Source organism: Mizuhopecten yessoensis, unplaced genomic scaffold, assembly GCF_002113885.1.
Source record: "Mizuhopecten yessoensis strain PY_sf001 unplaced genomic scaffold, ASM211388v2 scaffold4849, whole genome shotgun sequence".
Lineage (NCBI taxonomy): Eukaryota > Metazoa > Mollusca > Bivalvia > Pectinida > Pectinidae > Mizuhopecten > Mizuhopecten yessoensis.
In genome coordinates, this window is record NW_018405752.1 from 526400 (window position 1) to 539873 (window position 13474).

General features: G+C 38.0%; 3 protein-coding genes across 4 annotated transcripts in view; 1 reads left to right on the forward strand and 2 right to left on the reverse strand.

The window, feature by feature from the left end:
- LOC110449969 overlaps positions 1–743 on the reverse strand; it is a 2493-nt gene extending 1750 nt beyond the window's left edge. Inside the window, exon 1 of the mRNA XM_021497160.1 lies at positions 1–743. Coding sequence (XP_021352835.1) covers positions 1–663 — 663 coding nt within the window. The 5' untranslated portion in view covers positions 664–743.
- LOC110449967 (Fanconi anemia group M protein-like) overlaps positions 1–7995 on the reverse strand; it is a 27657-nt gene extending 19662 nt beyond the window's left edge. Inside the window, exons 1-8 of one of the 2 annotated variants that reach the window (XM_021497158.1) lie at positions 7905–7995; positions 6747–6985; positions 6054–6373; positions 5508–5626; positions 4972–5144; positions 4503–4580; positions 3148–3306; positions 1544–1675 (exon numbers count right to left, since the gene is read on the reverse strand). In XM_021497158.1, coding sequence (XP_021352833.1) covers positions 1544–1675; positions 3148–3306; positions 4503–4580; positions 4972–5144; positions 5508–5626; positions 6054–6373; positions 6747–6944 — 1179 coding nt within the window. In that variant the 5' untranslated portion in view covers positions 6945–6985; positions 7905–7995. Of the gene's footprint in view, positions 1–1543; positions 1676–3147; positions 3307–4502; positions 4581–4971; positions 5145–5507; positions 5627–6053; positions 6374–6746; positions 6996–7904 lie in introns of both variants that reach the window. The other variant, XM_021497157.1, reaches the window with a different exon arrangement.
- A 103-nt stretch (positions 7996–8098) lies between these two features.
- Positions 8099–13130, forward strand: LOC110449971 (microtubule-associated protein 10-like). The gene has a single exon (XM_021497162.1). The coding sequence runs from the start codon at positions 8262–8264 to the stop codon at positions 11241–11243; it is 2982 nt and encodes a 993-aa protein (XP_021352837.1). The 5' UTR covers positions 8099–8261; the 3' UTR covers positions 11244–13130.
- Positions 13131–13474: the final 344 nt, after the last annotated feature.

Sequence of the window (13474 nt, forward strand, 5' to 3'; positions counted from 1 at the left end):
CTCCACCGCACTGTACTGTGATCGCTGTAACAGACACATGACTACATCACCCTCCACCGCACTGTACTGTGATCGCTGTAACAGACACATGACTACATTACCCTCCACCACACCATACTGCGATAGCTGTAACAGACACATGACTACATGTACATCACGCTCCATTGCACTGTACTGTGATAGCTGTAACAGACACATGACTACATGTACATCACGCTCCACCGCACTGTACTGTGATCGCTGTAACAGACACATGACTACATCACCCTCCACCGCACTGTACTGTGATCGCTGTAACAGACATATGACTACATTAACCTCCACCGCACCATACTGTGATCGCTGTAACAGACACATGACTACATCATCCTCCACCGCACCGTACTGTGATCGCTGTAACAGACACATGACTACATCCCCCTTCACCGCACTGTACTGTGATCGCTGTAACGGACACATGACTACATCACCCTCCACCGCACTGTTCTGTGATCGCTGTAACAGACACATGACTACATCCCCCTTCACCGCACTGTACTGTGATCGCTGTAACGGACACATGACTACATCACCCTCCACCGCACTGTTCTGTGATCGCTGTAACAGACACATGACTACATCTCCCTCCACCGCACTGTACTGTAATCGCTGTAACAGACACATGACTACATCACCCTCCACCGCACTGTACTGTGATCACTGTAACAGACACATGATTACATCACCCTCCACCGCACCGTACTGTGATCACTGTAACAGACACATTACTACATCACCCTCCATCGCACCGTACTGTGATTGCTGTAACAGACACATGACTACATCACCCTCCACCGCACTGTACTGAGATCGCTGTAACAGACACATGACTACATGTACATCACCCTCCATCGCACTGTACTGTGATAGCTGTAACAGACACATGACTACATCACCCTCCATCGCACCGTACTGTGATTGCTGTAACAGACACATGACTACATGTACATCACACTCCACCGTACTGTACTGTGATCTCTGTAACAGATGTCATACCAAGACTACACGTACATCACCCTCCATCGCACTGTACTGTGATCGCTGTAACAGACACATGACTAAACTGTCTGAATACTTCCCTGTTATAATTTAATTTGGTAGGAGTGGATTATAAACACGCCTCTTGTCTACCCACATGTTTCTCTAGCCTGAATCGCACTTGGAAGGTGCACCCAAGCAAATTCAACCATACATGGTACATAATGGGAGGTAATGGCTGGGAGCTACTGCTTGTACCAGTACAAGTTGATGTGTCAATAATAGTCTCTGACTAAAAATATAGATGTTGACAACGGTGCTTTTGCTTAGATGAATTCTGTCTAATTATTTCTATAAACTTCCCATGTCTGTTGAGACAAATTCTATCTGAATATTTCTCTTTCCCACCTGCACTTGTTGGAGCGGGTTCTGTCCAAAATTTCTCTTACCCACCTTCTGTTAAAGGAGTGGATTATGTCTAAAGGTTTTGTGGGGTGAATCTGGTCTAAATGCCATTCTAGCCTACCTGCATTTGTTGAGGTGGATTCTGTCTAAATGCATCTCTGGCCTTCAGAATCAGGAACTTGGAGAAGCTAGTGGTCTCCCTTTTATACAACACACCCTGCCGTTTGAGTCGGTTAACAACCACATCCATGACCTGTAGAACAGACAAATGAAATACAGGAAAAGTCCAAGGTCTTACAAGTTGAACAGAAGGGTTTTAGCACAAATTTAACAGACGCCGTCCAGTATTAGTGGATAGTAAATGGTTTGTATCCTCATTTTAAAATAATAACCTACTAAGTTTTATTAAAAAGGAAAACCTTTCTCAGGAATAGGTTTTATAGGAGTAATGAATACTGATAACTAACTATTTACCTGTGTGTCTTGTTTATTGAAAGTAATTTTTTTTGGGAAAATGAGAGCAAGAATACAAAGTAACTCTAAAGGTTTGCCTTCAGCAAAGTTCTTGGTAAACGTATCATAATGCACCAAACATGCAATGATCAATTTGACATGATAAACTGACACGATATATGAGGATCAATTTCACATTTATTTTAATGTTATACAGAGAAATACTGGTAATGTGTGGTATAAATACTTTGAAACATGAACATATTTATACTCTAGGGCTACATTCCAGTTGAAATGGTACAAGTGGTGCAGAAATATTTCACGATAAACGAACGCACTTGGAGCTTTCTATAAGCAGAGCTAAAAATGCACAGTTTCGAAGAATAAATAAAAATATGTCAAGAATATTATGTCCTTCTTTCACACGTCCACTGAATTAACACAACGTATCTTAAAAAAATAAATGTACCTTGGCCTTGTTTTAGAAAGAAGTAACGCAAACTAGTAATAGTCGGCATTTTAGTTTCGGTCCGGTACATTTGGACCCCTGAACCTCCACGTGCCGAATATTCCTGAGGTCAGCCTCGGTTCATATCTGTGCCTGTCGTTTTCTTTCCAGGTTCAATTGTTTCAACCAGATAAGTGAAAGTGCCCCTGTATTTCGACGTTTTACGATTGTTTTAATTGTTACAATCAATCATAAGCAGATTCTTGGTCACTAACTAAAGTGATAATCAATCAAGAAATTTCGACTCATTACCAATGCTTGTCCTAAATACCTGTATATATGTCTATAATTCCCAATGCTTGTCCTAAATACCTGCATATATGTCTATAATTCCCAATACTTGTCTTAAATACCTATATTTATCATATAAATACTGTGTTATGCAGTTTCATAAAGGCATCACATAAATTATGTTGATGTAACGTGTGTAATATCAATCCGGAAATGATGTCAAAATCCAATAGGAACAATGAATGTGACGTCACATCATTGTGAAGCGGACGCAATTGTCATTGTTTCAGAGGCGGCCAAGTGCAAAATAATCGTTTCAGATCACTTATACAGTTAACTTTTTAAAAAAAATCTGTCATTCGTTTCTCTTCATATAAGATATTTATGATACGTGTTTGTGATTTTTCATATTTAATCGGCAGAGGCTTGCAAACATGAAAAATCCAAAACTTGTATCATAAATCTAATATGAAGGGAAACTTATGACAGATCCTCTATATATGTAAATAATTCCCAATGCTTGTCCTAAATACCTGTATATATGTCTTCTTCACCAGGGTAAGCTCATCACCCAGAGGGACCACGATCTTTTCCACTTTCCGTTCGTGTGAGAACTGCTTGATATCAATGGAATCCTCTGTCCTAATCTCTATGTGGGATATCAGGAGGTTCGACAAAACTTGCTGAACTGCCTGTAACACAGTAACAGGCCGAAAACTCCATTAAACAAAAACTTTCTGAACTGCCTGTAACACAGTAACAGGCCGAAAAACTCTATTAAACAAAATCTTGCTGAACTGCCTGTAACACAGTAACAGGCCGAAAAGTCTATCAAACAAAATCTTGAAACACTTTAATCTCTCATTTCAGTTTTCCTGTATTTGGTTAAGTTTTTAACATTCATATAACATTTCATTGGTTATGTCTTTCATTTGTGTCAAGTTAGAAAGAATATTTTAACAATATATGACTTTCTGCTTTGTACAAGTATTCAGCCACATATTTATATGTTGTGATCTTTCATACACTCCAGGGCCCGTATTCATGAAACCGTTCTCATGCTCAAGCATGAACTTTGTGTTCAAGCCTAATTTCTTGTTTCGTTAATAAATTAATGATAAAATCCTATTTTGTCAATGATATGGGGGAAAAAAATTGAAGAGACTTTGTGCCAAATACTGTTTTAAATGTTTACATTTAACTTTTTGATCGTATAACATGATTTAAGTGAGTTACAAGAAGGTTGGTTTGAGCACAAAATCCATGCTTGAGCATGAGAACAGTTTCATGAATACGAGCCCTGAGAAATATAACATATAATATTCAAAACTATTTACTTTCGTCTACATTAAACTCTAAAGAAATCAAAATTTAATTTTGAAAATCAATTCAAATATTTAATTTAGTGCCACAGAAAAGATATGTGACAATCTAGACCTATTTTGGATTTCATAATACAAATAAAACCGGTATTGCCCTTGTATTAGGGTAACATGAACATTTGCTACCCCAATATTAAACACCTTCCCTGAGGGCAAAACCATCATATAATGGCAATCGATAATTCATAAACAGAAGACAATACACAACATCTCAGCAATTTTTACAAGGTAAATCTGATTATATAGGGGCTACTGTGGCCAAGTGGTTAAGGCGTCTGACATTCTGCTACCATTAGCCCTCCACCACTGGGTCGCCGCGGGTTTGAGACCTACGTGGGGCAGTCGCCAGGTAAGTGGCCGTAGGTTGGTGGTGTTTCTCCGGGAACTCCGACTTCCCTCCACCACAAAAACCTGGCACATCCTTAAATGACCATAGCCAATTAATATTATGTAAAACACAAACAACAAAAAAAGAAAAACATATGAGGAAAAGACAAACACATTACCTTGATATCACTACCTGGAGTAGCACTTAGGGCCAAAATACGAAAGTTCTCAGTGTACTTTACTAGCTCTCGCACAACCTGAAATTACAAGGTAAATGGAATGATCCTATCACTTGTATATCCAATAGATCAGCCCATAATTTACATATTAAATATATATAATCATATATAGTGGTTACCTAGGCAGTAGCCAGTCCAAGAAGGGGTTCATGAGTGTTTGGAATCCCTGCCTCTCTCCTCTTAGCCACTTCACAAAGCCGCCAATTTTCATCAAATTTATTAAGTAACAGTGATTCAGTACATTCCACTCATTATTCATTTTTTGTGACTTTTAACTGAGTATCACATTTGTATTACGTGATGATATGAAAATTTTCAAAATTTGGCCCCATCGATTACAATGACTCCAAGAGTAGATCCCTGAACGTCTGGGACCACTGCTTGCTAGTTGTGTGCAGCTATTGCGTACCTGACAGTAGGCATGGTTTCCCAGGGCTTTGTGTGCCTCGTCCACCACCAGACACCGGACCCTGACAGCGGGGCACGTCCCACGACTCAGGTCGTTGGTGAGGACTTGTGGGGTGAGGAAAAACACACGCTTCTCCATCCAAGTACGCTTCCTCTCTGTTGGGGCCATGTTACCTACACAGTCATTAAAGAACCCTGACATCATCTACATGTAAGTATTTAAATTGTGCACTTTATACAGGGTTATTCTAACCATGTAGTGATATTTTTCAGAAGGTTAATTCACAAGTTCAACATCGGCTGGGATCATTGCTGTCAAGTAACACTGCAGACTCTATCATCTCTAAAACTTCAATACAACACTACATGAACATTTCTGTCAAATATTGAACATTGTTGAACTGTAGAACCTTACAATCGTTGAACGTTTTGGTGAACATTTCTGTCAAATAACCATGTAGACCTTACAATCTCTATCCTGTACTTTGAATGCCACACTGGGTGAACATTTCTATCAGGTAACACTGCAGATCTTACCCGTCATTTCAGCAGTGTCAGCTTGAGGGATACCCATGATGTTGTAGCAGGCCTCTATCTGCTGGGCTACCAAAGGTTTAGTCGGAGCCATGAACACCACCTTACCCTGAGGGTACCACCTATACAATGAACAGTATTTTATTGGAAATCTTTTACATTTCTATTTATACCAGTGTTTTGATAATTTGAATAGAAGCATAATGAAAGTTACAATTAACATAATGACTTGCAATATGGATTACACTGGCTTGTTGATCAGTTTCTAAAGAGCTGAGAGTATGTGATCATAGACTTTCCCTGTAATACATGAAGGACATCAGCCTTTCAATGTACCTCTCATGCTTGAACATATTTGTACAGCTGGGCAGACTGGACATCACACAATTTCTTGTTCAAACCTTTAATCTTTTAGTCATTAGTTGCATATCCTATCATGGAACAATGCCGTCATGGAACCCTATACAGAACTAAAATTTCAGCTTTTGATCAGTAGCAGAACTTTCTAACACTGAACCATAATGCCTCTTTTCATGATGACTGAAATACCTGTAGAAGTTGTACATGGCCACCGCGGCTATGAAGGTCTTGCCAAGTCCGGTGGGAAGGGTGACCATGGTGTTTTTGTAGATGACTTGCTGGCAGATGTTAAATTGGTAGTCCCTGACAGAGTAGTTAGTGGGATATATCCAGGTCTTTCCTGCAAACTTGTCAAACCCCTCGGGAGCCACTGTCTGGGTGAAGGACACATTACCTGGAAAGGATTCGGCTCCCAGTGATATGTTACACACATCTGCTTCAGGTGGCACCACAGCTGACGGGCCAACTGCTGGTTCGCTGTACCCTGGCATGTCGACATTGTCCATTGCCTAATGAAATAACATAACTGTATTATTATGTGTATTAGGTTTATATTTGTGCTTTACTTTTATGATCTACTAAAGATATAATCCGTGCCAGTTTATTCTACATATTTCAAGTACACAATAAAAATGTCTTCTTCATTGATTTTTCAGATGGTGAGATTTATTGCACATGCTAGTACATGTACTCACATTCTCAATTCCAATTAACTTTAATATTTTATTGTAAATCAAAAAAAAAAATGATCATATTATGATAACTGACAAAACAACCTTTTAAATAAAGCAATTCAATGAAATAAAGATTAATGAAATGTTAAGAATGGAGTAGTTGGTTTATATTTATCTTCCTTGTCAATCCACTAGACAAAAATCAAACCTGTGCCAATAGGTCTTCATCGTCATCATCTTCCAGTCCATCACAAAGATCTATGATGTCCAAGTGGTCAGCAGTCAAAGATGGGCCTGGTTGTATGCCATCATTACCCCTCAAACGGTCATCAGCCAGGGAATTGACAGGTTTAGACTTCTTAGCTCCCCAACTTTGGAACAGGGTTGCCTGTTTGCCTTTATTCATTCTCGTCTAATTTCATACTTATATTTGAGCAACCCTCACATCTGAAATAGTCTAGATAAATAAATATATATTGATATGCATAACCATTTTAAATAACTTAATAGTAATGGGAAAAATAAATAAACCTAGACTTAACAGGGTAAAATCACAGATATAAAAGAATATAAGTTAGTTTTAAGCTCGGTAGATATATTGTCATTTTGATCAAAGTACCATTACATCTTTCGAAGAGTGCCGCTATAGTTAATATAACTCGGCCTACCGAAACGTCTGCAGGTCCATATAGCTATAAAGACCTATATAGCTATATACACCTATAAATTATAGCTGTATTGAGCTATATTTTCTCAGATTTCAAATTTCATTAAATTAAAGCAAAGTCGCATAAAACAATAAGGTTAATGGTAATGTTGACTACAAAAAGCATACATTTAGATGTTTATTTTCATTTTTCATAAATGTAAAATTTCCGATTTCTTTACATCATTTTTTTTTTTTTAAAAGAATACTTATATTGATACAATCTTCTTTTAAATGCGACTTTGTTCCGTTTTCCTTAAAAAAGAAAATCACTTGAAAATAGCTCAAAAGACCTATTTCAGATAGGTCAATAGAGCTATTATAGGTCTTTACAGCTATATAGCTCAATCGGCAGAGTGTACTGGACCTGGTCTGTACCCCCAACACGACGACTCCAGCATTATAAAATTATTGGGAAGTGCAAGTTGAATTGGATAATGGTGGTTCGTTTGGTAAATGGGGCTAGACCGAATTAAGCTATTTCTTGTCACAATAATTTGAAATAGTCATAAAACATTAAAAATTTCCACCGTGAATTAGTCGACATTTTTCAGTGTATTGTGTGATTTGTCTTACAACATAATCATAGGCGTTAAGGACAATGTTTTAGGCATTTTGTCAATACAAATTATATGAAAATCGTAACTGTTTATAATATACCTTGATGCATTTTATATAAACGCGACTATAAGCAACCATAGACTTTGTTTACATATTTCTTCCTGACATTTTTCCGACTTGCAAATTTCAAAATGGCGCGCTCTGCTTCATGATCGTTTAAATGTTTGCACACAGAGACATTAAAGCTTATGCTATCAAAGCGTCCAATGTACATTGATTTGTTGTGTATTTGACGTTTGACAACCATACAGGTTGTATCATGTAAAGGTTTAGCAGGGAAACGTGACAGATGATCGGCAAATGATGCATACTCTGCCTTGATAATTTAATATCGTCTAAATACCTTTTCCACGAGGGAAATCCTTTGTTTCTGTTTTGTGTGTGTGGATTTTCAAAATGGCAATGGACAAAGAATCCTTGTTTTCCCTGGAGTTGGTGGTTGAAAAACTCTACATTCCTCATGTAGCCTGCAGATTCCCATCTGTTGCATTCAGACTCTTGGACTTTCCTACTATTCTGGTTGAACATGTTGAAAAAGAACTTGGAGATAAAATCAGACACAAAATATCCACAGACCCATACTACAATGTACCAGAGCAATTCAGTGAGTTGAAAGACAAGCATGGCAATTTCATGATGAAAAAAGGTAAATCATGCCTGTTCAAAATATCGGTATCAAGTCTAAAGACACACTTGACCAATACTCCTCTGTATGTTATGGTCATAGACAATTTCCCAAAGGTGTCCAAATTGCTTGGAAATTGTACAGTTCCTTTGGATGAAGTGATGGATTTAATCATCAGCGACGTCAAAACCCTTGGACCCACAGTACCTTCAGTACACGGAGACAAAGGGCTGTACAAAATCTACAGTCTGATGGGAAAAGAAATCGGCTATATCATTCTCGGATATCGTCTTCTGAGTTTGGGCCCAGGACTTATACAACACATACCAGAGTCTTCAATTGCGAAGCGGATGTCTGTGGAAGCTGAACATGTCCACAAACAGAACCTTCCACAGCAGAAGAGTGTTAGTAGCCCTTCAAAGAGAGATGGTGGTGGTTATTCTAGGAGGGATGACGATGCTTTGATGACTACACAGGAAATGGGATCAATGACAGACCCAGAAAAACATGATGTCATACTTCAGACTTTGAACATGTGTGACAAAGAAATCCATGTTGCCATTTCAGAGCCAGAGGTCAAATCTAAGTCAACTGAGGACAAGGGGATTTTGGTAAAAGATCTTCAAACAATAGCTACTCAAACATTCAAAAGATCTAAACCAACTCCTGACTCAGAATTGAATGGCCTTGATGTTAAGAATGCAGATGATGCCGATGATATCATCATCACAAACATTGCTCAACCTCCTCCTCTGTTTTATAACAGTGAGATTGAGCCGGCCAAAAAGACTCAGCGACTGTATGCTTTAAATGATGATGAATCTAGTGATGAACTGGTGTCTGAAGAAGAGTTTGAATCACAGGTAAATAAACATGAAATGGAGAAGAGAAAAAAGGAGGAAGAAGCAAAACGTCAAAGGCAAGAATATTTACGAAACCAACAATCACATGCTGCTAAAGTAACTTTTATGAACCATCAGCAACCACCTCCACCAATTCCTATTCAAGAAAACAGAATTGGAGACCAGGCCTGGTTTCCACTGTTAACAGCTTTGATGCAAGAAATATCAAACATTCAGAATCCACAGCTTATTCAACAGACTGTGCACCAAGTCCAGTCTGTGTCAAGGACCCAACAGCATCAACAACAACAGCAACGGCAGCAACAACATGTACCCAGTGTACAGCAACAAAAGCAGCAGGCAACTCAGCAGCAAGTAGAAAAAGAAAATCAAAACGCTGACCAGGAAGGTCCTGATTCCAGACAGAGAGGAAGAAAAAGTCACAGAACATGTGCTCACCCTCATGATGGCGTTCCTGGACAGAGAAGCTGGCTCCGACAAACACCACAACTTGGTGTGAAGAAATCTAAGTTAACTTATGGTCTGACAAATACACAAAGGCTAAGGCTAGCAAGAGTCAATCCTGATTGGGCAAAAAATGTAGACAAAGAAGAAAATGATGCCAAGACTCAAAAACAAAAATTAAAGAAGAGTTTTAGAGAGGATCAGGAGTTTGAGACAGGTTATTTATCTGATACCTTGACAGAGGTCAGACGTTTGGCAGAAAAGAACCTTCAAGATACTCTGGCTGAAGATACAATGTTGTACGGAACGATGAACTCAACATCAAAATCGAACCGAAGGAGGATTTCTCCACCAAGACGAAAACAAAAACAGTCTAGAAATCAAAGCAAGTCCCCTAGGGGTTCAAAACAAGCCCTGGGAAAATCAAAGTCTGCAGAACTAAAGGGGTCTAAAAATGTTGAACCGAAAAGTGCAGAGGAGAATCTTTCTGACCGAGACTCTCCTAGTCTTCCCAGTCAGAGAAGCATCCAAGTCCGCATTCCAAGTGCCCAGATGTACGAAGAAAGTGATGATGATGAAAGTTTCAGCGATTTAGAGCTAAAGGCACAAGGTAAAAGTGGACGATTCCCTGGCTTTCACGATGATAATGAAAGTTTACCAGATTCCATTGGAGCGGAAGCCATGGATAATAAATTTGACAATGATTCATTTGAATTAAAGGAAGATGACTTTGACCAACCTTTGGAATCGACACGAAATTCTAAACCATCTCCACCAAAGGCAAAGAAATGGCACAGTCGTAAATCTTCCGAGGATCCGAATAACTTATACAATGATGATTCATTTGAATCGGATATCTCCCCTCGGCGAGAGAAAGCAGACATGCCAGAAAAGTCCCGAACATTTCAGTCCACAGAGGATTATAGTACTCACCAGTTTCAGTCAACGGAGGAACCAGAACTTCAACGACTTATGAGTTCTGGAGAGCGGTCAGAATTATCTGATGTAATGAGCTCCGAAAAATCTGCCAAATCTCCAGTCCCTCTTACAGCCAGCATGAACTCTGCAAGATTCCAGGTGATCAACCCAAAAGCGTCACTCCAGTCACCGATCCCAGCGCTGCGCCGTTCACAGGTAAAACTGGACGGTTCTATGGGTAGGCCTTCACCAACAGGCACTCCAAGGTCACAGACAAGCTCTCGGTTTCCGACTCCTAAACCTAGAAAGGCGATTACGAGGGAGAAACGCACAGAGTTGAAACGTGAATCTCTACACACCGAGTCTATTAGCTCCTATGTGCCATCTGACGGAGACTTTAATCCGTCGCTGGAAAGTGATAACTATTCAGATGACTTTTCGTCTCTTAGTGGTCGCGAAGAACTTAAGAAGATGAAAGACCTTCCAAGAATATTTCCTTCCGCAAAACTGGGATACACTATTCATTAGTTTCCATACATAGTGCTTTAGAGTTTGTGAACGATAGTTTAATTTTTAGATGAGAACTTTTTTTATTTGGGTAAAACATAGTGTACATATATCTTTTTCAGAAAAATCTAATAATTTGAAAGAAATTTATTTTCCATTAAATCCTTCATATTTTTATGAATTTGAATTTGTTAGATAATGTGAACTGAAATTCAGCTTCCAGTGAATTGTCATGCTTACATTTTCTTGTTAAGGGTGTATGTCATGCAATATCAGAAGTGTGATTTGTGTTTCTTTCTTATTTTTCCTAAATTGGGCAGAGATAATAAAGAATTACCAATTTTATTGCAAAACAATGTGTGCATTATTGCATACCTTTCAAATATTTTTCATTCCTGTGTACCTTTCAAAATGTTTCATCAATTATTGTGTGCATTTCAAATGGGTCATTAATTGTTGTGTACTTTTCAAATAAGTTATCAGGTGAAAGTTCAATAATATTTATGTGCCTTGTTCATGTGTAACTCTTTTGAAAGGAGAGGATTTATGTCGCACTAAGGTACACGTAGCATACACCCTTAACAGAAGGACACTTGTGATAACTGTAGACATGCTATATCTAAAAGAAAAAGTTCCCCACATTTAGCAATGACCAACCATGCCCTACTGCACAGTGCTTTGACTCAGGGAGATCGAAATACATGTTACATATTTATAAATTTAAAACAATGGTTCCCTGAAAAATTATATCCTTGTACATTCATCTATATTATTTTTAGCAATACAGTACATGAATTTAGAAGTGACTTTTATTAGCAGTTAGTTACTATGGAATAGATTGTATAAATTTAATTTGAAAAAAGAAATATAGCTTGTGTAAAAAAAGGCAGAATATACATTCCCTGAATGTTAACTGGTAAAACATAGTAAAATTTTATATAGTAATCAAAATGTATTTATTAGCTATTATAGGTATATTTTTGAGAAGAAAAAATAAATAAAAATTCAAATTGACTTTTGACCGTAGAGTGAATGTAAGCATCCAGAACTGTTTTTTTACTACCAGTTAAACTACGATACACAGCTAAAACATATGTAATCAGTATAACTCATCAGATATTGATGAAAAAATATTTTCAACATTATGAAATATACGTATCTTTATACGATAAAATTGTATTACTTGCATTCCAGCAACCACAAAAAGTACTACATCCATGGATCTGTTCGTTTATGCATACCAACCAGTTTGCCTATTTTAGAAATGTAATATTTCCGGTGTAAATGCAGTGTAGGCCTTGAACAGCATCAAATCAATAGGTCCGCCCCTATCTCATAAACGAACAAATCTGGTCCAACTGGTCCAGCTATTTGGAATGTGATAAACAAAAATGGCCATACATGGTTTGATGATATGATGAATGGGGGTTAATTACCACTTTAGCTTCTAGTTGAATCCATTTTTTTAGCATTTTTTTTGTGGTGTTGTAGTCCTTAACACGGTAAACTACAGAATATAAATTTTAGCTTGTTATTATGTAGTTAGTATACCAGGGGCCTGCTCGTTCATGCGGAACAACCGATGCGTCCGTTTTTAAATGTAACATTTTTCGGGTATAAATCCTGGCGGCCCAACATTTTCGGGTATAAATCCTGGCGGCCCTGCAAAAGTTTATGCAGGCGCTGCAAGGCTTTGTCAAGGCTCGCCTGAAAGCAACATCATATTACTGGGTCTGACCTTACTTCATAAACGAATAACAGTGGTCCAACCGGTTCAACCGTTTGGACTGTGATAAACGAAAACGGCCCAGGTAATCATTTGTTGGTTCTACCAGAAGGGAGATAACTAAACAATGTATTTTATGATATTCTGATGTTAGGAAAAGAATTTGAAATTTCTTTATGAAAAACTTATTTATTTGATATTATTCATTATTGAAATATTATATGTGATATTTATATAAATTTAAATCTGCAAAACAATTTTTGTTTTTGTTTTTTTTAGTGATTCTTGAAATTAGGAATAATACAACATTCCATTACTGTATTCACTGTAATTAAATCCAAGATAACAAAACAGAGGTTGTTGTAATCACTGTCAAGGCTGGGGGACACATTCCCTGGGAGAATTCAATTTGTTTTTCTCTAAAACACTGGAAAACAGTCTTGTCAGACTGCAAAGCTGTACAGTGATACAAATACCATTTGTTAACAGAGAAGTCAAGAATGGAGGGTGTTTGGGAAAAAGGGTG